This window comes from Periplaneta americana, chromosome 17 (genome assembly GCF_040183065.1).
Source record: "Periplaneta americana isolate PAMFEO1 chromosome 17, P.americana_PAMFEO1_priV1, whole genome shotgun sequence".
NCBI classification, from domain to species: Eukaryota; Metazoa; Arthropoda; class Insecta; order Blattodea; family Blattidae; genus Periplaneta; species Periplaneta americana.
Window position 1 is genome coordinate 20,120,167 of NC_091133.1, and position 27,951 is coordinate 20,148,117.

Below are 27,951 nucleotides of genomic sequence, written 5' to 3' on the forward strand. Positions count from 1 at the left end.
GGCTAGAGACTAGATAAGATTAATGTAGTTCCACAAAACATAGAAAATTCAGGAGAGCCGATGTAGTGAAACACTGCACCTTTTTCAATTGCAGTGATTATATTATAACATAAATGTAATTATACGATGATTATTTTGTAAAGAATAAGCGATATAATACGTGCTGACGTACAGTTTTTGACTGTTTGGATAGTTCTCGCTGTCGAACGCGTATGTGTAATGTCTTTAAATTTGAAAATTTTTCTAAATTTTTCACTTTTAAAATTATACAGCAGACATACGTATTGAAATGTGTGGTATATTTTGAAAGTGCGTCTTTTGTTCAGAAGTTGGACTAAACTGTAAAGTTTCACAGACAAAATAATAAGTACTACAAGAATGTACTTAATATATTAATAACTAAAGTAGCCCGATAAGTTTTGTTGCATTTTTTGTGTGTGTTTATTCTTCCACGTGAATTGAGTACTGATTATGCATTTTTATTCCGTTTATATTAACAACAGTATGCATTTAAACTAAGTTAGTTATCAATTTAAGACAATTACCTCTGCCTTTGAAATAAACATAGCCTTTGTGTGAGAGAGGTTTGTTTCGGCATTGTTTTTTTTTTTTATACAGATGGAAGCTTCCCGCTAATGAGTTTAAGCGTTAGAACGAACTTTGTCAAGCACTAACAAGAAAGGTAGGGAGGTTACTGCTTACTACCGCATACCATACCTGTTTGTCAGGATGTCCTTGCAACATATTAACGTTCTTTGTTATTCTCCCTCAGTCAAGGCCTCAAGTTCAGCCTTTAAACACATAATTTACAATAAATTATCCTTTCATTCAGGATAATGGATATTATGATTTGTGTACTGGTGTTGGTGTGCTTAGTCACTGCTTTCTGTTTAATAGGTGATAGAGGAAATTGCATACACTCTGATACCAAAGAAGTCTTGTGTCGTATTTATTATGAATTTCCAAAGTGAATATGACAATGCAAGGAATGGAAAACAATCAATGTCTGTTAGTCATATTTTGGGGAGAATACTTAATGACGGTGTGTCAAAAATTGCGAAAGAAAAAAAAAAAAAGAATCGAGAGAAAAGTTTAAGTGCTTTCAAGAAACGTGTTTAGGACTGTCCTTTTAACAACATTGGACAATTTAATCAGGGAGCTTTAAGACGAATAATATTTGATTCTTATAAAGAGAGTTTTATGCCCACTTTAGACAATATTTTGCCGGAAACTCGCAAAACACAAAACACTACAAATTAAAGTTTCACGTCCCTCATTGCGGAAAGTACTAAAAACTGTTGGATTCCAGTACAGCAGAAACGAGGACAATAACAAATACATATAATGGAATGTGGCGACATTGTTGCCCATCCGTCGCAACTATTTTTTTAAGAACAGTGAGAAAAATGAGGAATTAGGAAGATCTGTAATATTTTAGATGAAATTATTGTTAGTGTAGTTCTATATTTTGCGTTCATACATTCTTTTAGTAAGAAAGGCTTTAATTCATGCATATTTTATTCAAGAATAGGCCCATGTACACGGTCTTCATTGTCAAGATAGTTAAATTATTAAGCAATGCAAGTAGCGGACAAAATTTGAAACATTCACCGACGGTGGTCTCAAAATGGAATTTCTATTGTCAGAATTTGAATTAAACTTCCGTGTACACATGTTGTGTTTCTTTTAAATATGCTTTGTTTTCTTTCTACGTGGCAAACTGTTTCCCTGACTCCGATCATTTGTTTTAAAGTTTTTTTTTTTTTTTTATAAGAGTACGACAAATTCTTGAGTCCAAATCTCAATTACACTTCTGACATATTCTTTCTGATAAATATAGAATATAGATATAATGTATCCAAAGCAAATTGTCGGTTTGTATAGTGCTTGTATGAATTAAAGCAGAGATAGTTAAAAAAAGACTCCGATTAATAATTATTCTGAATTTTAAATCATAAAATAATATATTATCCTTTATATAAATTTGATTACCTAAATTTTATACAAGGCTGCACGAAGTTTTGCTGTGTATTTTGTCAGACATAAGTACGTGCTTTAACATCATTAATTGAACTAGTAGCATTATTAACACAACATAAATGATATATTGACATTCATTAGATAATTTATTGTATATTTTATGAGTTAAACATTTTTATGCTTTGCGATTTTTTTATATAGATCTTCGCATTTACATCTGTATACGTTGGGAGTGTAGATATATCTATAGTATAACTCCTTGAAGTGGCAACTTCTCCGACTTATTCACCATGCGGGTAGTATAACGTTTTTCGGTATTCATGCATAACAATGTTCTATTTTTTTTTTTTTCAAAATTTAAATTTAATTTGCATCGAACCAAAAATGCTCTAATTTTGTTGTAAATCAGATCGACTATGAGAATAGCATAACGAAGTCATTTGTATGTATGTATGTATGTATGTATGTATGTATGTATGTATGTATGTATGTATGTATGTATGTATGTATGTATGTATCACAGGATACCTTAATCTATTTTTATATTAGGTAAGTTAAAATTAATGTAAAGCAATTTCAGACATTACTTTCTAGTACTCTATTTAAATAAAATATATAATTTAAATTGCAAGATAACGGTTGTTTCGTTTTTCGAAAATAAGATAAATAGCCCTTGCTAACAAGAATAGCACTAAGTGAAAACACTTTGATTAATAATTATTATTATGTCCATAAAATGCATGCCATCGCAGAAAATTTTTAATTTTTTATCTGCACTTTCAATTTTTTAATTATTTTTATAGTAGACTATACCGTACGTCACTTGTCAGTCAGACCAAATTATGTGAACAGTCTTTCACTTTGTAACTTGGCGAGGACAGAATACTTATTCCGTGTGAAAAATGGAATGTATTCGTAATGACATCTTTCCCTCTACATCTCACTTTAAGACAGTTCACATTAGTCTTTAAGAAAATATCCGTAAACTGTTTCGTCACGATATGTATTAGACTTCAAGGTGTTCATGAGCTCTTAACATGAAATCTACAACTTGCTAAACTTATTTTTAAATGTTGTAAGCAACATATTCAATATAAAGGTAAGAGAAATCAGACTGTCATAACAGGGGGAGCACAAAAATGTTAGCCTTGGCTTTTTTGCTGAATTAATTCTTTGTTCCAAAATGTTTTTAATTACATTAAAATATTTGAAATCCCAGAGTTACATAACAAACAATTTACAATTTGAACATTTATTTGATTCTTATCGATGCTGTAAATATAAACACCTTTTTATATTGTCTTTAGTTAGACAGCTGTTATTGACTTTTTATCTTCAGAATTATTTATATTATTAATTGTGCTTGATTTTATATAAATATGTATGAAACGAGTCTTATAAGTTGGCTAAATTTGTAATCTTTTTCCTCTGTATTCAAAGCGAGAATGTAGAGAAAACCAGAAATAAGTTTGATGATTATTATGAAGAAACGCGTGTTTTCGGTTTAAAAAAATGCAATTTGTTACTCCTAATACAAAAATATTGTTCCTGAACTATTTACTTTTGGAAACTAAAAAGAACAATGAATCGGAAAACATAACCTCATAATCTATAACTTTAACCGAAAGATCCCTGAATACAACAGAAACTTTATTTTTATCATCATCTTACGATGTTGGATGACGTATATACGACCATTGATACGACCGCTCGAGGTTGTGAAATTTTTCTTTCATATCATGGCTTGATTGTGACTATAATAGTATTTAAATTCATTTATTTTTATTTTCTTGGGATTACTTTTATTAATCAGTTACAAAAGTCTTTGGTATTTCCAGTTTTGTTGATGTTAAAATCCGCAGTGTTAATATTGCTGTATGGAAGATGAACTCATTCAGTAGAGTAAGTTGAATTCCGAGAAAACATAATACATGTGTACTATTTCCTACGAGTTTTATACAGCATAAAATGTGTGCGTAAACATCAGTTATTTCATATACCTAATTTGTGAGTTGCTAGTCTTGAATAGAAAGATAGTGAGGTGAAGTGTGAAAGAAGATTAACTAGATGAGAAAGAAACGGGTGAAGAATATCACATCGCCTAGTTACCAGAACCTTGTTGGGGTTGGGGATAGGAAGAAATAGCTGTCTTCGATCGCATGTTCGTTTCTGTCCTGCGCGATCGCCTTTCCACCTCCACCTGTTTCTTGACGTCAGTATCTTGCTGTCGATTGCTTGTTTTTCTGTATGCCAAAGGCGTAATTGTCATTAATTTAAAAAAATTACTCCTCAAAATTACCGACGAAGTTGTTGGCTGAATATTACATTTTAGTTCAAATGACTCTGCGAATGTTTTAATGTTCTCTAAGCAACATATAAATGGATCTAGACCTCAGTAAGCATTTCTATCCTCGGTGGGGGGGGGGGGGATTGAAGAAATTCCCATGATTACGTGTAACGTCTATACAAGAATCAGGGTAGAATTAGGAAAAATAAATACAATTTGCTGTAGTATTTAGGTGAGTCTAATGAACATAATGAAATAAGCTAGTCATTCCTCCAGTAATAATAATAATAATAATAATAATAATAATAATAATAATAATGCGTTAAAACATAAACTACTACGAATGGGACAAATAAAGAACTGGTGCCGGAACACAGACAATTAACAGTTTACTGATATGAATTGTATAACCACATGAGAATGTTTCTGTAAATATTATAATTGTTTTAAAATTAAATTATGGTTTATTTAACGATGCTCGCAACTGCAGAGATTATATCAGCGTCGCAGGTGTGCCGGAATTTTGTTCCGCAGGAGTTCTTTTACATGCCAGTAAATCTACTGACATGAGCCTGTCGAATTTAAGCACACTTAAATGCCATCGACCTGGTCCGGGATCGAACCCCAACCTCGAGCACAGAAGGCCAGCGCTACGCTACCGAGGATAATTGTTATTTATCCATCTGTATGTGAGCAATGCCAAGCTTATATTAACTTTCTATAGTTACGCATATATTGTGCAAACATTTGTTCTGCGTCCATGTCAAAGCACAAGTGATTGGCATTATTTTTTTTAATATATTGCATCCTTTCCCTTCCAATGATTATAATAAACTCTTCCAATTAGGTTATATATAATATTTGGATAAGAGGAAGGCAGAGAATAGGAAAGGCTGGAAAATGCTGGGTTTGCAGTGAAAGACCTGCCCTTGGGCGGAACTTATGAATAAATATATGCAGACTCCCTTGCGTTTAGGAATGGACTCGTTCACATTGCTCAGTTTATCGGATATGACATAAGTATTTTCATGGCAACTGAATAGAATTTTCGTTTCACAGAATCGTTTCATTCTTTATATTAATGTAAGTAGAATATAGACGTTACACGTCAAATTCATCGTGACAGTTAATGTCGATATTATAGAGAATTATACATATTCTTAAAAATCATGTCCCGCTAATTTGGTACCAATTCAACAATGAGGCTTGAACTCCATTAACGAAAGTGAAGTATAAGAAATAATTTAAAATTGCCGATATAGTCATTTGGAGTTGTAAATAAAACATTTTGAACGAAAGCTATATTTAATTATTTAATTAGGCCTGTATAGTTAAAAAAATCTTTTTCAGCACTTGCATGTATTTTCATAAAATGAAGTCCTGAAAACAATTGCTTAATGATACTTGTCTCGAGGAATTATGTTCAATGTACATTGCCCTCTTTATTTATCCCCACCACTTTGGATTACTTTAGTATACTACGTAACTTTCGATTGAACAATTTAGATACCTTTCCTTTTGATCTGACAGACATCAATTGATCGATTAAACTTTCTGATCTCGTAATGGACCGAGAAAGCCAACCACCTAAACTGAATAATCCAATAGATCGATAAAAAGCCCTATAGTTTCATAGCCCAATTAAACTGAATAGCCCTACATTGACCGACATATCATCCGACATATCAACCAAACCAAATAGTCTGACAGACCAACTGAATCAGACTGAGCTGAATAGTCTGACAGACCAGCTGAACTGGATAGTCTGACAGACTGACTGAGCTGGTTAGTCTGACAGACCGACTGAGCTGGATAGTCTGACAGATTGGCTGAACTGGATAGTCTGGCTGACTGAACTGGATAGTCTAGCAAACTAACTAAACAGGATAGCCTAGCAGAACAACTGAACTGGATAGTCCAGGAGACTGATTGAACTGGATAATCAGGGAGACTGATTGAATTGGATAGTCTGGCAGACATTGAACTGGAAGTCTGACAGACCGACTGAATCAAGATAGTTTGTCAGATCAACTGAACTCGAATAGTCTGGTAGGCTGACTGAACTGGATAGTCTAGCAGACCGACTGAACTGGATAGTCTGGCAGACTGACTGAATCCAGATAGTCTAGCAGTGTGACTGAACCTGGATAGTCTAGCAGGCTGGGTGAACTCAGTCTGACAGGCTGATTGAGCCCGGCTTGTCTGGCAGACTGACTGAATCTGAATAGTCTAACAGACTGACTGAACTCAAATAGTCTAGCAGACTGACTCAACCTAGATATTCATGCAGATCGACTGAACCCAGATAGTCTGGCAATCTGACTGAACCCAGATAGTCTGGCAGACTGACTGAACCTGAATAGTCTGGCAGACTGACTGAACCTGAATAGTCTGGCAGATTGACTGAACGTGAATAGTCTGGCAGACTGACTCAACCTAGATAGTCTGGCAAATAGACTGAACTTGGATAGTCTGACAAACCAACTGAACCCAGATAGTCTGACAGACTGACTCAACTTAGTCTGGCAGATTGACTGAACCTGAATAGTCTGGCAAACTGTCTCATATACTGACTTGCCTCATCCAACTGTGTGAAGAAAACCAGTTCACCCTGTAGACTGATTCAACCAACCATTTGGATCAACCTACCAAATCTGATCGACCAACTTGACTGACTGACTTGATCAGACCCAAGCTGACTTGGCAGTATTCGTCACGACTTGACCTGATCTGACCAAACTAAATGAAATTTAACTCAGTCTGTCTGGCTTGACTTGTTGATCTGAAATGGTTTTTCTACTGATTGAAGTGGATTAAGGGCTGATTATGAAAAGAAACAGAATGTTCCTTGGTTGCACTGATGAAGGTATGAAATATTAAAATGAAGTATCAGTCCATCTCAATTTTATGCACTCGTGTTGCACAGAGTTTTATCTCTACATTCTTCAGTGTTCACTTTCTCTTAACTCCACATTTCCCTGTGCTGTCTGGAAACTGAAGTAGCAGTATGCATTATATCTATGAACTGTTTTATACAAATATTTTCTGATGCTGATGTATGAATGTTCTGTTAAAAGCACAACTTTCCTCCCTCATGCAATGTCTGTGTTAAGTTCACACATAGCTGTTGTGACACTCTAGTTGTTTATTGTGCATTTTGATGTTTGAGCCAGTTCCAGTGAAATATATGCAGTTTGCAAGATGATTTACTGTGTAGTTGTTGTATGTTAGTATTAACTTATAATTACTATTGAATGTTTATTATAATGAATTAACTTCATAAATCTTTTTTTATTATTATTTTTGTTTTCCTTGCAGTTTCACTTAATATTTAATTTGTGCAACAGCTGAATTAATATTAAACTTTTTCTTTCTGTTTTGACCAGGAATATACAACTCTTTCCGCTTTTTGCTATAGTGTGGAATACTTTAATATTAACATTACAGTTAATTGTAATGCTTCCCCTTTGTTTTCAGAAATTGTTTCCAGTTGCAGATGTTTGTGACCTTCAGTTTCTCTTAAGTTTATGGATAGTGTACACGAATATATATACAAATTTCAGTATTCAATTTTCAACCAGCAAGATTTCTGATGTCTGAAAACGAAATATTAAAATCTGCAATTTATGTGCTGCTTTAAAATTATTGTATTTAATTGAATAAGAGTTTAAGCATGTTGGTTAGGGATTTCGCTTAAACTTTGGATAGAAAATTTTGCTTCAATTTTACTTCATATCAAAATCATGTATTCAGATTTCATTTTACTCCATAAATTTGCTTGGAATTGATCAGAAGTATACAATTTTCTGCTACTTTTGTTCTAATTGTGATTCTAAAACTGAATTTAAATTCCTTTTACTTTTTGATTAAAGAAACAGCTTTACAACGAATTTAATTTACTCACCAATTGTCGTTAGGTATTTAAATTGTGTTACTGAACATTAATCGCATGTACCTAGTACATTTCGTTTACATTTTATATGTAAAAAGTCTTTTGTAATTAAGATTTTTTTTTCCAAAACTTTAATTTGCTTTGAGGCATGTGTTTTGTTCATTTTGAAGATGTGTGTATTTTTCATTTTTCAAAACAAACGATTCAATTGAAACTGAAATTTTGTTTTAAAATCGCCCTATTAAATATGCGTTTTAATTATTTTTTTTAGTGTACATATTAATATATAGTGTTGTGTATTTACATGCATAAAAATATACACAGTACATTGTAAAGTATGGGATGGCCCAGAAGTCAGTTGATACTAGCAATTATTTACCACTTCATTGACTGGCATATTACTTGGCTACAGTAGTTGGTATTTGTGGTTATCTTGTTAGTGAGTAGTAGCCATTAAAAGGTAATTGTAGAATTGGATTAGTGAATAAGTGTACAATGAATAGAAATTTATCTACAGAAGACTGTGCTTTTGTACTTCAGACGAGGAGGAAACATGACCACAATTACAATGATGTTGTTGAGTTATTTGTGGAATATTTTCTAATATCGTATCTCCATCTCGAAAAGTTATTCATAAGTTGAATAAAAGTTTTGAACAGACTAGGTCGGCAGAGGATCTTCATCATTCAAATAGGCCTGTATCTGTTGCTGCACAAGAGAAACTTGACGTTGTAGTGCAATGTTTTGTACAGTCACATATATAATCAACACAAAAAGTGTCCCGTGAGCATGATATACCTAGAATGAGCTTACAAAGAATGCAGAAAAAGTTGAAGTTGAGGCTACATACGAGTAAGCCTACTTTACTTCAAGACTTAAATGAATATGATCCTGATAGCTGTACAGAATTCTGTCAGTGGTACATAATATGACTGAAGACGATGTAAATTTTTACAAAACCATTCTGTGGACTGACTTAGTATCTTTCAAGTTAAATAGAAAAGCGAACATGCATAACTGTGTATTGTGTGTGATTCAGAGAATCCATATTTGGTATAATGCAGACAATTTTTGTTCCTGATGTGACTATTTGGAAGTTTTGCTTGTGGGCTCATTGGATCTTTTTTTATTACTTCAAAATGCTTCACGAAGTGACACTAGAAGTGGAAAACTTTGAACACTTGAAACAATTTCGGGGAAAGTAATATGGTAACAAGATGATGTATCCATCGCTATGGACAGATTATGAGGAACTTTTTGAATGAAATGTTTAACTTTCAGAAGCTGGAAGGCTTATACCAGCATCGCATGCAAATGTGTAACTCTTAACCAAGGGTTCGTATACCTGCATAATCGGGTAAATTCATGTTGGATTCGTTAGTCGAGCAGTTTAAGGCGCACAAGATATGTCCGACCAGCATATCATGCCAAAAATTGCAGGTTCGCGCCCCAGCCACTGCAGTCAATTGAGCCTGTGGTAAAGGATGGGAGGATTCATGTAAAACAATCGGTATAATGGTATGCATGGAAGCTGACAGGGTTTCAGTTGACTGCAATTCAAAAGATTTTGCTCCTTTTTTAAGAAAAAAAAATTAAAAAAGGTTTGTTTTAATCAAGTGCAATGTCCTTATTGTTATATAAAATTAAAGAATAATCAACATATTTTATGTATAACATATAATTTATAACATATTATATCTATCATGACCATAATATTAGCTGGCCACTGTAATGGACGCATGGCTCCTAAAGGTTAATGAATGGACTAACAAACGTAATGGCTTCCTCATTCTCCAGATCTTTTTCTGATGGACTTTTCAGAGTGCGAAATATTAAAATAAAAATTTGAGTGAAAATTCGTAATGTGGACTATTTAAAGGAATGTATCCAGTCTGAATTCGAAAACCTACTCTTTCAAAACATTTGTCACACGATTTGTGGACTGTATTGAATAGGTATCAGCTTTATATTGAAAAGGAAGGGCACTTTATTTTTAGCATCCAATGTAGGCTAGTACCGGTAACATGTTACCGTATTACAGTATTTTTTGTGATAAATGTTATTTGTATGACGTTATTACGTTAACAATAATAATACATTCTTGTTAACTTAATTATGGGCTACCTAGTGTTTCAATTATTGCGAAGTGCACATTATTTACGGATAAATAATTTTCATAGAAAACTTTGACCTATTTTAACATGTAACATATTTCAGAGTTCACTGAAACTTCATTGACTTCATTAAAAAATAAAGTTCGAAGAAAATATAATGTTATTTCGCTCACAAGGGAATGAGTTTCAACGTCACTATAATTGTTTTAAGTTGTTTAATTTAATTTGCTTTAGGGGTATTTATTTCATAATGTAACTATCAAAGCTATTCATGCTACTTACGTGTGATAATATTTTTTTCCGCAAATTTATTTCTTGAAACAATGATCTTTGTAGATGTGTAAGTTAATGTATAATGAAATAAACGAAATGAATGGTGAGCAGTTAAACTAGTAAAAGAAATGAAAAAGAAAAGACAAAAATATTGAAATATTAAGAAATTTTTGGGAATTAGCCATTTCCTTGCAGTTTCTCTTTTTGCTCTGATTCAGTGCTATTATGAGTATAATAGAGAATTATTAATGTTCAGAATTTAAATGTCCTAGACTATAAAAAGATAGTGCAAGTTTCGAATAATAAATATTGTTAAAAAATAATCCATTGTACAAAATGCAGTTTATTGAAAGAGTTTACCTCTATTGAAGTAAAATTTTCGTATCCTAATTGAAACTGTTGTGTAATAAAGTTAATTTTCAATGTATTGCTTGGGCTGAAATTATTAATAAAAACATTAACCTTTATCTTCAGGCAAGTTTTTTTAAATATTTGAAGTATGAAATATAATTAAGAATTACGTTGATTATGCATTTTGTAATGTAGACATTGATGATAAAGGTTAATGTAAATTCCGGTTTTCGTTGGCAATTTCTAAATAACTTGGAATATTTGTTCTTGTGTTTATGAAATCTCTTTTAATCAATCATTATAGAAAAGGAAAAATAAATTTTATTGTTTTATTTGTATTTTGTATAGAACTGTAGAACGATTATTTAGATTGCCAATGCTTTCGATAAAATTGTTTTCAATGTAATTGAAATGTAAACTGTTAATCTTATCTTACAGCTTGGTGCCATGTTTACAAAAGAATTTAAGGAACACTTTTCCAGGCATTTGAACCTTATTCATGAAACACATTTTATTATCCTAATATGTTATTCTTTTCATTGTTCTATTCCTTTGTCTTACGTCCCATAGCATGCCGTCATTCTACTGCACTGATTTAATCTGTACATAGAAATTTGTTTGGAAGAAAAACTTTTCTGACATCCACGAAATTGTGTTATTTGTATTTAACAAATTAAATGAATGAATTGCTTATGGGCTGTTCGTGTGATCTTTGAATATAGATTTGATTGCATCCTGTTCGAAATTGAGCTGTAAAAAATTCTATGTACACACAGTGCAGTAGAAACACTGATCAGCATCATGTTGGAACATCAGGCTGATCTCACATCCAGCAAAGAGACTAAGGAAGTGAATCAACTCAACGGTTGGAAATATTCTTGTTGTGTGTGTGTCTGTGTATCTGTGCTGTAACTGTAGTTAGTTAAGACAATCTGGTAAAGGGAAGAGGGAGCAGGAGGAGCGTGTGGTTCAGGAGGTAAGGCGCAGTGTGCAGTAGCCAAAACCAAAAATTCAAACCTCAACTCAGTGTCTGCTGCATGTGTCTGTAAAACTGTACATTTTTTTTCATCCTCCTTGGGGGAACAAAACAAAAAAATAAAACATCAGCAACATCATCTACTACATCAACAACTACAACAACATCAACATCAACATGAACAACATGAGATAACTAATGGAAACAAAGCTGTTTGTCTCCCTCTCTCTACACACTCTCTCTCTTTGCTTTTCTCTCTCTGTGCCAGCTCGCAGCTTCTGTCTCTTTCATGTTATGAAGTTGTGTGCCTCTCTTTCTGTGTAGGTGTTTTTTCAAGATATCCCTCGCCCTGCCCTGCAAATCTATCTAGTGGCTGTACTTTTTTTGTTTGTTCTTTCTCTTGTGGAATCTTTGTGCAGCTATACTTACTTACTGTCTTGTAATGTGCGTACGTACGTTCAATGTGTCAATGTCCACCACTCGATCCGATTCAACTCGGTGTACCATACAGCGCTCGCCTGCATGCACAGGTGTTACATGGACGGTGCTACAAACCCTTTGGGGGACATACACACTTCATAGTCCCAGCGAGTGATCTATGTTTGAAAGTGTTAATTGTTGTTAATTAATGGAAGAACGTTTCAAGTATGTGTCACTGAGAATGGTTTATTTTTTTAAATTTTATATCCTAAGTAGTTCTCACATGGTGTAGAATCACTTGCCTCTGTACTCTAATTCAGCACAGTGTTCTTTAATCAGCAAACGGCTTTATGTTTTCTTTGTAATCACGGCTGTTATAAGCAAGCATACTTTTTAGTGTGCATATATTATTCACTTCCAAACTTTCACATACCCACTGTCATCCACCCGCAAGGATTTTTTACAGTCTTAGTGATGCATTCCATACAAGAAGGCAGGGGCAGACTGGGACACTGGAACTCGGCCACTAGGCTAGTCGTCAACAAAGCTCAATGTACTGATGGCATTGGTTCTCTTGAAGGACCAATATATTATTAGAATCTTTAAAACTTGTTACATTTTTCTTTTACTTCAATATCATCAACTTCTAGAGTTCATCTAATAAATATTTTATAGAGGTTATAAGTTAATTTCCTCTTCAGTCTATATATATTTTTTTGTGATTTGTCATGCTGTATGCATGTGTTGTGCGTGATTGGCAGAATGAGAGAAAAATTAATTAAATAATTTCTGAGGTGTTGTAGTATTGATTCTTTGTTTCATGATGTGGTGTTGAAATCATTTGGCCCAGTCGCCCCTGGTTGCAGATTTGTTTGTAGATATAGATTTTCTTATTATTGGATCGTTATAAATAAACTTATATTTTCTTTATACATAATTTAAATATTATTTATAATAATTAAAGTTCCAGATTTTATTTAAAACAGAAATAATGTAATTTTGAGACTAATTTTAACATCAAATCTCGAATTTTTTCGACGTTTTCATGACATTAAATGTACGCGCTTTATAATATATAAATACAGTTATATTTCACTGTACTAATTATGTTGTTTAAAATAGGTACCCACATTGTTTGGGTAAACCTAACACTTGAACATGTAACAAATGTAGGCAGTAGCATGAAATAACATATCTAAATGTAGATCACTTGCTGGGATATGTAAAAAAAAAAAATATATATAACACTTCATCTTAATAATTTGGCCCCTTCCTTGGGTGTTATAAAGTTCGTCGAATCTGCTTATTTTTGTCGATAGGAAAACTAAATGGTTGTGGCTCTTTCTTTTCGTGCTGCTCAGAGCAAGGAAGCTGGCATCCGCACACTGGTTGCCCTGGACGACCAGGGAGGTGAGTTCCCTTTGCCCTCCCTCTTGTAGTGCCAGATCTAGTGGTGACAATCATTTTTAAGTTATTTAAGATTTTCAGTGAATACCCATTTTGGTACATTGCTTCAAAAATATCCTTAAGTAAGGTTTGAGGCAGTGCAAGATACTAACAGTTCGTGTAAGTTATTTTCATGACAGTCCTCTAAATCTGGCACTATTCTCCTTAGCACACCATTTCCTCTTGACCACGATGGTTATTTGAGATGGGTATGAAACAGAGTTTGGAGATCACGAATGAAGTCATTGACTTTATTTAAATGATTTAGTACATTGCATCCCCGAAGAGAATATTTGTCCAAAATTTTAATTTATAAAAATCGTACAGGTGTTTGTGTAGACATATATTAATTTTATTCCAGAATTATGATTTTTCTGCGTGCTGTATCGTACAATTTGAGTATTTAAGGTTTTCGTTTATTGTATTATTCCATTTCGAGTCCCTAATTTAAATTGAAGTTACACTCTTCAATTATTGTTTTAGTTTTTAATAAATCGATGTGCCACATAGTTTTAATACATTTCAAACTGTTCTTCAATTTATATAACATGCCCATCTCTTAATAATAACCCTCCGACACATGCTAAGTTGTTAATCACCAGTCATCAATATGGATGGTGACATGAAGACTGCACACCACCTACTGATTGCTTTCAGCAGCTATGGCCATTCTCTTAGTGTAAGGTTGTTGTATGAAGGTGTTGATTAGAGAGTAATTTATAACAGTATTAAAATGGGAATATGGACAGGCAAGCCAGAGCTAACATAGTAAGACTGCATTCTGTTGCATGTATCATGTTGCTTCATTTTCAAATTAAATTTATAATTTTAAAGTTGCAGAGTCTCCGTGTTAATTAAACTACATATTAAAACTTTATTTAACTATTTAAACGCTCCAGTGACTTGTGCATAAACTGTAATCTGTAATGACTAACAAAACATATGTTAACAGTTCACATTTTTCGTTATGAATATTTTTAGGGTTGAACTTACATTAACAGCTACACAATACCATACATGTAAGTACTACACAATATACGCTAAATAGAATATGAAACATAAGAAACACTGTTATTTGATAAGTGACAGTGTACACATCACATCTCTCATACAGTACTGAATGATTCCTGTTGGGTCAAAGTTATTATGTTTATCTGTAGATATGGTACTGGCTGGCGTGAAGGCCGTCTAGCCAGATCAGTTTTGGTGTTATAATGGGATATGATTTTTTATTTTAAACGTTGCACACAAATAAATGAACACATCTTATACATTATGTAAGCAAACAAACGCTTGAATAAGATATACCTGCCTTGCTTTAAAATATGAAAGCCTCCCACCCAGTTCTATAATGTAACAGTGCACTGCACCACATCACAGTTTTCAGTGCTGTCTCTATTACAGACACTTAGTTCTTAACCAAGTAACGATCATAAAACAACACAAATGTCACACGTCCTGCCAATCAATGTATGAGTAATTGTAATTTAAAGAACTGATTTTGCATGTTTGTACCGTACTAAGATGTATATATAAAATCTAGTTCAAGGTGGTTGTGATTGTTTTGGAAAGGCTATCGTATGCTTTATCTTGAGAATATTGCGATTTTATATTTTTGATTCAGTACGCCCATCCTCAGCAAGACCTCCTTGAATTTGACAACCTACGTGTTTATTCATTCTCCTGCGCCCGTGACGTTCGTGGCTTGGCCGTGGTGGAGAGGCTCGGCGAATGTTGGTGTGCGTGCGTTTCAATTTGCCTTAAGTTTTAGTGCTAGTCCAGATGCACTTGCTAACTTTCAGCTCATTGTGCTAGAATATGTCTCAGAGTGCGAACAAGACACTGTAGTAAAGAAACAAGTATAAAATAGCCGTATGAGTTTGTTAAAGCTTACCGGTACTTAATTTTCTATCACTTACCAAAGTATAAGCATACAAACTGAAAATGCTGTGACAGTATGTTAAACATGCAAAATTATGACAAACCAGGTCCTAGTAGTAATATGTTAAGTGCAACTGGACTATTTGCTGTGTATTCAGGACTCCTACCCCTTACACACATCCTTACAGTTCAAGGAAGGGGGTTGGCTCTGTAGAACTCATGTTGAAAACTCAGTTTCAATTTCCTGCTTTCAGCAGTGTACGCTTCTTTGTTTATGTTTGTTTTTTGTTAATTATGTACTGTTATTTTGTAGCATTTAAAATATTTGTTTCTACCTACATCTAATTGTATGTGTGTTTGTTTTTCATATTTTGTTATTTTCTTATTTTCCTGCCATTGTAGAGCCAAGACGTTGGTGGACAAACGGTCACGTTGTTGAATCATCAAGGGGGTAAGAAAGCCCTAATAGGGCAGTGTTATAGTAGTCGTGCCACTAGAGGTGTGAGTGTTAGTCTTGGGCAATCACTAACCCATGTTAACTTATTCTAGGAATGCACCAATGATCGTCATGCAGATCGCATAGAACAAGGTTTTCTGGGTTTGATAACCTTCTAACTGGAGGATGGTTTACCACATCAGCAAAAAAATGGGAAATCGGTCTTCAAACCAACTTAATATTGAAACAAAAACTGAGTCCAGTTTTTGGTGCTGGTGGTGGTGATGTTGTGGTGGTAGTAGACTCTTGACTATATGTGTTCCCACTAACAGAGGGCTGCAGAGTTGGAGCCAGCTACGGTGCCTGTAGTTTGTCAGTAGTTGGGTAGTGGTGTAGTGGTAGCGTTAGAACAGTAGACTGTCTGTACTGGTCAGCAGTCCGGCCCGGCTGAGCCTGAATCCAGGGATCGAGCAAGCTCGCTCTAGCTTCTCCCACTGGAAACACTCCTCGGATTTTTTTCATTGTTTTGTGGCATGCCTTCCTCTTTTTTATTTATTACTAATTTAATTGATTTATTAATCTTTATTATATTTATTTAGTCTTGAATTTTAATTTTTGTGTTCATATTTCTGCATGTTTGTAGACTTACAATGTTTTAACTAGGGATGACATAAATATTATTTCCTACATATGAGTAATTTTCTAGTGTATTTCTGTAAATCTTAATTTCGAATTTTATTTCAAAATTAACAAACTATGGATATGTTATTATTTTTATCAGTTCAGATACCATAATCAATATTAAAATGTTTTATTAGACTGTCTCAGAGCTAGGGTAATTGCAAAGAAGACATTACGATGTTGCATACAATCGAAATTTCCTATACAATGTGTAGCATAAAATGTCTTCTTTGCAAAAACCGTAGTAAGCTGTTCCTTCAAGGCTGTCTATGAATGTATTCATAATTTTATTTCATTCGAGAATTTCAGTGTTGGATTCGTCATCCCTAGTGTGTCTATACTGGATAACATAGATATTTCCAGTATGTTTGATGGATAGGAATATAGTGGTTTTGGGTCGAGGTGTTCTGCTCCACACTTGTTGATGCTCCTGTTACTATTTTTGTAGAGCCACGAAGTCGGAATGAAAACGCTAGTGATGTTGGATGAACAAGGGGGTAAGGTTCCATGTTAAGTTGTACTATGTTGTACAACAAATTTTTCTGTAGATGTGTGGGTACTCGAAACAGATCGAGTAATCACCTCAGTGTCATGTGTTCTTGACGTGTTTATTCCTTTTTGTTTGTGTTGGGTAAAAACAAAACCCCATTGTTTTATTATTACAAGTAAATGACTTCAAACTATTTGGAGCAAGACTTTACCAAAAATCGTTAGTTTACCATTCAGGTATTTATTTTCAAGACTGTAGAATTATCATAATTTGTTGATTTTCCAACATATCTAATAGGTGCATTACTAATGCTGATTTTCTTAAAATTTGCCCTCGTTGACATGTCTGTTTCTCTTTACATTTGGTATTTTTATTTTAATTACACCTACTACTTAACCATCAATAAAATATACATCTATTACTTAACAAACAATAAAAATATCTTGTATGCATTACAATTTGCAGTTAAATTGTAATTGAATTATGTAAATGTATATTTGTTGAGACAAATAGAAATAACTTTGATGTACCAGTATTTTTTAATGTAATGAAACATTTATGTAATTGGTTTTCCAGCAAATGTGTAATTTTCATCATCTTCAATTCTAAGTTTGACTGAGAGTGAAGAATTATATTCTAGAAATGATTTAATTAGTTATAAAAATGTTTTGTGAAAAAAATTGTTTGGAGATGTAATATCGTAAATAGTACCTTGAAATGATTTGCTTTGTCTAGTAAGTGAATTACTTTTAAACGTTTTTGCTGAGATGAAAAATTGTTCATTTAATGAAAATATCAGTTTCTACTTTCCTCAAAAGTATGATGGTTTCATGAAAGTACGAAATGAGAGTTATTTTCAATTTGCATAATAGCATACATTCAAAGAAAGCTTGACTATTTTATGTTAATATATTCTTCAAATTATTTTAATGAACTAATTTTTAACTAGCTTGTTGTTCATATACAGAGTAATCTAGATTTAATTTGTATATGGACAAGGAGCTATAATGATATACTGAAAATGACAATATAATTTTCATGCATAAATAATTATTGTTCACAAAAAAAAAAAAACACAAAAGAATCTTATCTCTTGGATTACTTCTGATAGATAAGAACTGGTTAGAAGGAATGATCGAATTATCAAAAATCTTTTGTTGCCCAAAATTATTCGAGATTATATTCGATTTTATTGTCTCGAATTGTGTATATTTCAGTGAGGAAAGCCCTAGATTTTGACTAATAGCCTATGTCAAAATGTGTTTCTTACTGCCTTTATTTAAATGTCGTTAAGTAATACAATAATACTTGTTCATTGTTTGATACACTCTTTTAACACTCGTGTAATCAGTGATTAACAATAACTTCTTTACTGTGTTAATATTATAAAAAATATGTGGCTGACTAGTTTCGACGTGGTGTCCGTCATTGTCTGAAGCCTAGTGAGGTCCCATGCTATCTTCTGGTTGTATACAAACTATCAACGACTTCTAAATTGAACAGACTGGAAGATCATTTCAAACATGTTACAAGGAACGTATTACAGCCATAACCAAACCACATAACACTTCAACTTACTGAGAACATATCACGACTCAATCACAACTACAGCAACATAAACACTGACATGAAAATATTAGACATCCAGCCAAAATACCAGAAACTTGACACTTTAGAACAATATAACATGTACAAACATACTCACAGCACATCCTGAACACTCAACTGAATTAAACAAAATACACCCTTTTCGACACAATCATGAACACATCCCACCACAACAGGAAACCAGAAGACAGTGCGAGACCTCACTAGGCTTTAGACAATGACGGACACCACATTGAAACTAGTGAGCTAGGTATGTTTATAATATTAACACAGTAAAGAAGTTGCTGTTAATCAGTAATAATATTTGGATAGGATGCTATGACTTGTTTGAAATGAATTGCCACATACAGAGCATTCATTTCGAAACTTTCCAGTCTAAATAACTATAAAATTTTAATCGAATTTAATTAAACAAAGAACACGTCAAGTTAGATATTGAGGGAGAAGTTTAAAACCAGTCTTAACTGCATATTAGGTTTTACCCTCCTCATCCCAATTTCAAATGGCACCCTTATTTTGTGATACTTAAATTTAAAGAGTATTCAGTTGTTTATACATCTCATTCATTTCTTTTCGCATCTTTTGTTTTCTATTGTCGCCTGGCAACCTGTATTGTTGTTATTGCCAGTTGATTGTAGGATTAAAACACAGTTTATTTTGTGTAATTTCCTAAATGTAATCCAATAAGGATGATTTCTGTTCTCTCTTGAAGGGTATATACCATTTTAAAATAATTTAATAGACAAACACAACTATTACATGAAATGCTTAATAGTCTTTGTAGCTTTATTCTCTTAAGCTCTAATCAACAATAACAGCAGGCCAGGTTGCCAGGTGACGATAGAAAACAAAAGATGCAAAAACCAATGAATGAGGTGTATAAACAATTGAATAATCTTTAAAATTTAAGTATCACAAGATAGGGGTGCCATTTGAAATTTGAGGGTAAGGGGATGAAAACTAATACCAGTATGCAATTAAGACTGGTTTTAAACTTCCCCCTCAATATCTAAATTGACGTGTTTTTTTGTTTAATTAAATTGAATTTAAATTATATTGTTATTTAGACAGGGAAGTTTTGAAATGAACACTCTGTAGGATAAATTTCTAATTTGTTCTCGTATGTATTTTATGCTCTCACATTATTGTTTTGAAGCAATATAATATATTTTAGAGGATCATGAATCTCTTCTTTCTGTACCTTGTTTGTTCACGTTCCTACTAAAATTTTAGCATAATTTCGAATTTTTACATTAGATTCTTTTAATTTGAAATATTGTTAAAATATTTTCCCCTTTTATTGTTAGATGTGCAATTAAATTATGTGCTGTATTGCAGTGGCTATAGTGAGTAGGTTTAATGTAAAGATGAATAATTTTACTTATGCCTATCGGTCATAATGTCTAATAAAAATGTTGCCTAAAACTCCATGAAACCTAGTGATAAAATGTCTAAAACATCTACCAACAAAAAGTCTAAAACTTGTGTACAGAGCAAGATAAGTATATATTTTACAATTTCGGTAATATTTTATATCCTAAAATATAAGAAATGAAAATAATAATTACCTACAGTATTGTATCTGCATCTCATTAAATACATTATTAAAGTTACCATGATAATGAGAATGTGAGATTCTATTTTGGCTTAAAACTTGCAAAAATTACCATAAATCATGCCTACATATGCAGTCATACCAAATAAAGATAAATTTATTTTAATACACAACTATTTCGTTCAGAATTAGGTTTTTTGGTATTCCACCATGTCCTAGAACTTGACATTTCCAATATTTCGGAACTACAGTACTTAGGTTCTATCAATCAGAGTAGAGAAAGTCGCTACTCTGGTCTTACCTATCTATCCTGATGATGGAACGTGTAAGTAGTTTCGAAACATTGGAAATAGACAGTTCCAGAACACAGTGGAATACTAAAAAATCTAATTCTGATCATAGTTACTGTGAAATCCTAAAAATCATACAACTATTTCGATTATCACATTAAGAAGAGCAGAGATGCAAGTGAAATTTATTAATGTTCCCATAGAGACAGTTCTAATAAAACTTGTGTTACCAGATCAAATGTAAAAAGTAAAATAGAAGTAATGAAAGTGGTATCCATAATGACTAGCCTCACAGATCATAAATTCAAGTGAAACGGACAGTTGCTAATATAAGACACGGTTTGGATTTGCCAAATCAGCCACCAATGGCTATTATTCAAGAAGAGGTAAATGCAGTTACCAGTGAGGAAGCTCTAGTTTTGGAAGACAATAAGCAACACTGTAATGTTTCCTACTGCATACATGGAATATTCACGAAATTGTTTTGAACAGATTTAAAAAAACGATTGAACAGCATCAAGGGATGGCACAAATTAAAAAAAAAATATTTTAACACAACGCATCTATTTGGACAATATAAATAAAGATCAAAGAGACAACGAGGTCCTTTTAGCTCAGAAATGACAGGCCATGCTACATTACACAATCCAGTCAAAAAATCGTATAAAGTAAATTTACGTCAAGTGGAGACTATGGTAGGTAACTATCAAGAATACAAAGAACGCAATGATATATTGACATACCTAACAGGTTTAAGCTGTCATCTAAAACTGCATGCTGACAAAATAAAGGTGGTTGTTATTGGTGAATAAAATTTCAACTTTATATATTCATAAGTGTTATTTTTATTGAATAAACAGGATTAATATTCATTTATTCTTTCATTTAATAAAAATGGTTAGGCTTAATGGACTTTACAATATACAGACATTTAATGACTAGGCTTCAAATATTGGACATTTTTTTTTGCATAGATTTTTCCAGTATTTAAACTTAAATGAAACATAAACATTTATTATGTACACATTTACCGTAGACCAATTGTCTGTAGACCTCATATATTAGGCAATACTTACGTAGAGTATTTTATGTAGACCTATTGATCAGTGTTCTTGCAGTGATTTTTTAATAATCAGTTTCATTGAGAGTATAATACCAAGTAAAATTATTTCAAGAAAATTGGACTGAATTTGTAAAATAATGAGTATTATTGACATCCTCTGATGTAGTGCCATATAATTTTGTTCTTAGTTAGTGTTAAGGTACTTTAATAAAGAAATTAACACTGAAGCGTGGAGAAATATTTTAGACTCGTGATATATTATTGAAGGCTACAAGTAATGTATTTTAATCTCACTTTCAGTAATATTATTACCTAGAGATTTACATTTTCATGTTCATCCAGTGCCTGTATTTTTATAAAGCAAATTTGTACAATAATCCATCACACCGAACAAAAACAGGAGTTGTGCACCCTTTATGTTGTGTATAAAATTATTCAGTAATATTTCATTATGAAATGTTCATGAGAAAAATTTCATTGTTAAATGTGTTATGTATAATACAGAGTGATTACAAACGAAATACTGTAGACAGCTTTAACAAGTTATAGGACCAGAACTATTGAACATACCGAAAATCACCTTATATGGATTTATACATACATTCTTGAAGTTTCTTTCAACAGCTTACAAATAATGTTTGATGTGTATACCATAGGATGACCAGACGTCTTTTTAACGGGATTGTCACCCTTTTTTTTTTTAGACTCTAGTCCCATTGTCCCGACAAAACCTTAATGGGATGCTTATTATCCCTTTTTATGGACTGTGGTCCTGTTTTGTACATTTTTTTTTTAAATTCATAACATGACTTCATTATTATATGTTGATTTGTTATATTTTGAGGTCGAAAACATCCATACTACAACTATTATCCACCTTTGTGAAAGCTTTCTCTTTGCGATAAGTCGAAAATGCTGCAACAAGTGGTAGCACTGCTAACAAGGTTACTTCTGTCTACCTTTGTGCGTATGCCAATGCCAGTGTAGTACCAGTAGTACTGGTAATAGTAATAGTGAAATTAAAGCTAGTGTTGTGAGTTTTATCATACCGAGAAGGAAGTGTAGTTTCAATCAAGATTTAAAAGAAGAATATCTCATCTTGAAAAAAGACGCAACAACAAACAAGTTGCTATGTACAGTGTGTCATCAGGTTTTTTCGATTGAACATTGAGGCCGATCTAATATAAAACAGCATTTGACTAAGCAAAAACATAAATTGACAGTTCCTGCTTCCAGTTTAAGTGAAGATGTTAAATCATTTTTCGCGAAAAATGCAAACGGGAAGTTAACTGATGAAAGTAAAAATCTTGCAGTGCAAGAAGGTTTGAGTTTCATGCAGCGAAACATAATCTTTCTTTGAGATCAATGGATTGCACTTCTGCAATAGTGAGAAATTTATTTCAAAAGAAATTTACATTTGGACGAACAAAGTATAAATCAATTTTAGTGACTGTCCTGGCACCTTATGCAATGCGAAAAATAGCAGCTGAACTGAAAGAAGCCAAATATATTTCAGTTATGGAGGACACATCAAACCAAAGAGATATCAAGTTGGTGTACGTCCTTATTAGGTACTTCATCCCAAATGAAGGTATTCAGGTCAAAGTTATTGAATTCCAGAACATAACAGGAGAAACAGCAAAAATGTTTGCAAATCTTATGTTAGATATTTTGCGGAAACATCAGCTGACTGAGAAAATTATTGCATTTTCTGCAGATAACTGCAACATCAATTTCGGTGGATACATACAAGATGGAACTAACAATGCATTTTCAAAACTGAGCAGAGTTGAAAATGAACATTCATGGTATTGGGTGTCCTGCTCATGTTGTTCATAATGGTGTCAATATAAGTGATGATATTTTGGCAATTGATATTGAAAGAGTTATAAATAAAATATTTTAAAATTTTCATATTTACACCATAAGAGTAGAAGAATTGAAAAAAATTCTGTGAATATGTTAAAATTTAATACAAGCGCATTCTAGGTACTGTAAAAGCAAGATTGTTAACATTACTACCTGCTGTGAACAGGGTTACTGACGTATGATGGACTTAGAACTTACTTACTTTTTGTCATAAGATAAATTTCCTACAGTGTTGAAACCATTTTTTTTTAAATCAACAATCACCACTTTTGCTCCATTTCATTTAAAGCCAGGTGAAAATATTCTCAGCAACAATAACGAAAATAGAAAGGGAAAATATTTTGGCAACTGAAATGGTAAAAGAACTGGAATTACTGAGACAGAAAATTACAAGTAGGAAAGCTGAGAACTTTCAAACCTTTAAAATGTTGTCAATTATTTCAGATTTACAAGATGAGGGGACCTTTTATGAAAAATATTTTTTAGCCACTACAAATTTACTTTGTGATACTTTCCTTGACTATTTAAGTAAATGAACTCACCATTTCCAGCCACTGAAAACATTTCAGTGGAATGAGCTGCAAACTTCGCCAACTTGGGCTGAAGTTCAAAGCAGCCTAAAAGCAATCACTGATGTTGATAGCAACATATTGAATATCATTGACGGGGATGAGTTATTTGATGAAGTCAATCATGTAAATAATGTGAACTCCAAGATAGAAGAATGGAAGGACACAAAGGCTGAAGTGGATAAAAAGTGGTGTGATGCATTTAAGGTGGTCCAAGAAAAATACATTCACTACAAAAACATGCTGTCAGTTATTGAATTTGTTATGGCAGTCCCAGGAACAAATGCAACTGTGGAGAGAATGTTTTCTCTCATGACTTCTTTGTGGATAGAAGAAAAGAACTGTTTAAATATCAAGACTGTGAAAGCAGTAGTTGTGATCAAGACTCACTTTGATATTTCGAGTATTTATTTGTATGAGAGAATACTGAAAGAAGAAAACCTTTTGGAGGACACAATGTCTTCACATAAATATAATGATAATTCTGATACTGTGTAACTGTAATTGTAAACATTTCAGTCCTGCATTTAACTTATGTTCAAAATAGTTATACAATTATTATATGTTATTCAACTTTAATGTAGATCATGAAAAAGGTCCCGTTTTTAAGTGCTGAAATCTCTTTTTTTGGAAATCTGGTCTCCCTAGTATACCATGTAACACAGCATATATCGAGGCAGTAGTTGAATTCGTGCCAAACTAGTAATATTTTCATCAACACTTTCACAGCTCTTCTGATGTGGTCTTTCTTGCCATCTAGATTAATAGGAAGAGAAGGAATTAAAACTTGGTCTTTGTCTTACCCCTACGGAAAAAAGTAACAGGGTGGTAGGTCAGGACTTTGTGGTCGCCAAAGTGTGATTAGTTTCCAGCTGTTGCACGACCAATCCAGCATTGTGGAAGAGTTCAGTTGAGATGATCTCTTAACTTCTCAATGTCTGTGGGGTGGTGACTCATCTTGTTGCAAAATGAAGTTTTCACTATTTTCATGCAGTTGAGACATCAACATAGGCGCTGACTTTATGGGACTCAGGTCTCTTCAATCCCCCAAAAATATTTGGGCCCCGCAACACTGAACAATAATAATTTAATAAATTAATAGTAATATTGTAACTTAAACATATTAACATACGAATAACAGTGCGAACTTTGGTGGGTGTGGTGAGGAAGCGGTGGCAAGTGGGGATCCAGCAGCAGCTAGGAATGGCGGAGTCATGTGCTTGGAGGGTGTGGTGAGAAAGCGGGGATCCAGCAGCTAGGAGTGGAGGAACAGAAAGTCATATTATACTACTCGAGTGCTCGAGATATTTCTAGAACCTTCAGTGTCATTATAAAAACGCGCAAGTCCAGCTTGGTAGCAACCCAGTTCAGATTCAGACTTCATAGTTCTACTTGGTGCTTGTTTATTGTTGTTATGCGACTGCTAGTGCTTAGGTTAAAATCTAAAATGGATAAATGTTTAATTAAAAGGCAAAAAACCTCAATTGGAACTGGAGAAAAGCCATCAGCGAGTCAAGAGCAAGGATTAGAAACTTCAGGAACCACAGGAAGACAAATTCGAGCTCAAGAATCAACAGAAATAGCAGTAGGTAAGCTTTAACCTCAACCTGAAATGCATGGAGAATATATAAAAGAAAGTGGAAACAGGATGCGTAAAAGAAATTTCTTATGCACTGTCATGCGAGTTTTCTACTATTATTATAAAAGAAATTTCTGGTCTCATTTGTTGAAAATGTACCCCTGGCTTGAATATGAAAAATTAAAAGATTCAGTTTTCTGTCAAGTTTGCAAATCAACATTCAATGAAAATTGTATAACATTCTCTTCTAAATTAGAATTGAATTTCATTGAATCAGGCATCCGAAACTGGAGAAAAGAATTGACAAATTTAAAAAACGTGAGAAATTGGTATGCTACAGAGAAGCAGTCTTAAATTTGGGATTAACGAAATTTAACGTGAATGTTGTTTGTCAACTTTCAAAAAAAAAAAAAAAAAAAAAAAAAAACCCAGATTGAGGGGAACAGGTTGGCTTCATGAAGATGCTGTCTTCTCTGAAATTTCTCATCACCCAAGGACTTGCAATTCGCTGACACACTGTTGAGTCAAGTAACTTTGTTAATCTTTTGAGACTGCAGTATGAAATTATCCCAATTTTAAAGAAGTGGATGGACCGAGATTCGTTTAAATGGTGCTGCTATGAAACTTGCAACGAGATATGGAGATCATAAGCCACCACCTAACATGTTCTTTGGTTTCTCATCATTCAGAACAAACATTACGCGATTATGGTGGATGAGACTTCAGATTTGTCCATCCAGGAGCAAGTGTCTGTTTGCTTCAAGAAAGTCATGGATGATCTAAAAATAGAAAAATTGTTCCTTGAGTTCTATTCAGCAACAAGTACGAAGTCTGATATACTCTTCCACATTATCATGGATGTCCTTCGTAGAGTCTACTTATTGGTCACTGAGTGCAGAGATCAGTGTTTCGATGAAGCTCAGAACATGGCAGGGGCCTTAAGTGGCGTACAGACCAGAACAAAGAGGGAGGAGCCAAGAGCTGTCTTCGTTAATTGCTTGGCTTATTCGTTAAGTCCAAGATTTAGTAAAGCAAATTAGTGGATGCCACAATCTACTAAGCCTGGTTTTAGAAATAATCAATTTCAAGGACTCTCCGAAAAGGTTGAGCATCGTTAAAAAGCTTCAAAGTGATGTTAGCTACAGTATGTTGGCGATGAATCATTCCAAGTATTTGCGTTCTTTTTGTCCAACTCAGTGGACAGTCCATTTTCATTCTTTCTCAGTGATCCTCTCCAATTACAAGGAACTCCTGAACTTAATGGAGGAATTAGCAGAATCAGAAAAGTCGGATGCTGGCATCAAAATCGATGGTTTCATCATTCAAATGACAACTTTCGACTTTTTATTCCATCTTTCTCTGCACTGCAGAGTTTTTTTGCCATGTGGATACAGTCAACACTGCACTTCAAGCACAATCACTTCACTTTCAGCAAGCCACAGAAATTATCTCTACGTTGCTTCAACTTCTAAGAGATTTCAGAATGCAGTTTAAATCTTTCTGGGGCAACATCAGTGACAAATGAGAGTCTGTTTCACAGCTGATTCTACCAAGAAAAAGAATTCCCCATCGATTAGATTATGTGGAAAACAAAGGTTTTTCCACTTAATGCCCCAGAAAATTTCTACCACCAAGTTTTCAATGAAGTTGTCGATACAATCATAAAATGTGTTATGACCCGATTCAAATCTAAGATTTTTGACTTCGTGATAAACGCAGAACAATTTCTCATTGGCTCAAAAACTGAGTTTCAGGAACTCAGTGAACACTTTAAAGATGATGTTGATAAAGAGAGAGTAATATTACTCCGAGATATGTTTCTAGATACCTTGAAAATGAAGAATGATAGTGTTGTCATTGTGCCAGCTGTGGTTGATGTTCTACAGAAAAATCCGCAAATGAGGACCATGTTTCCAGAGTTGAAGTTCGTTCAACTTCTACTAACGATCCCTATATCAACTTCTACAGCAGAAAGGTCATTTTCGAATCTGAGAAGACTGAAGAACTACCTGAGATCAACAATGACTCAGAAGCGCCAAAACCATGATCGAATCCAGAATCATGAGGAGACCAGCACCTTGGACATGGATTCTGTAGCTAATGACTTCTTATCTAGGGTAGAGATATGCAAGTCAACTTTCACTGTAAAAATGTAGGTAGGTTGGTTGGTTGGTTGGTTGGTTGGTTGGTT

The 27,951-nt window shown here is 33.5% G+C and overlaps 1 protein-coding gene across 8 annotated transcripts in view; it reads left to right on the forward strand.

Moving 5' to 3' along the window:
• The window catches only part of Snap25 (Synaptosomal-associated protein 25kDa), a 377,629-nt gene that overhangs the window by 286,572 nt on the left and 63,106 nt on the right, over positions 1-27,951 (forward strand). For 4 of the 8 annotated variants that reach the window (XM_069815603.1, XM_069815607.1, XM_069815604.1 and 1 more), the window contains one exon: positions 13,655-13,703. In XM_069815603.1, coding sequence (XP_069671704.1) covers positions 13,655-13,703 — 49 coding nt within the window. Of the gene's footprint in view, positions 1-13,654; positions 13,704-16,022; positions 16,072-17,185; positions 17,235-27,951 lie in introns of all 8 variants that reach the window. The other 4 variants (XM_069815606.1, XM_069815610.1, XM_069815605.1 and 1 more) reach the window with 2 other exon arrangements.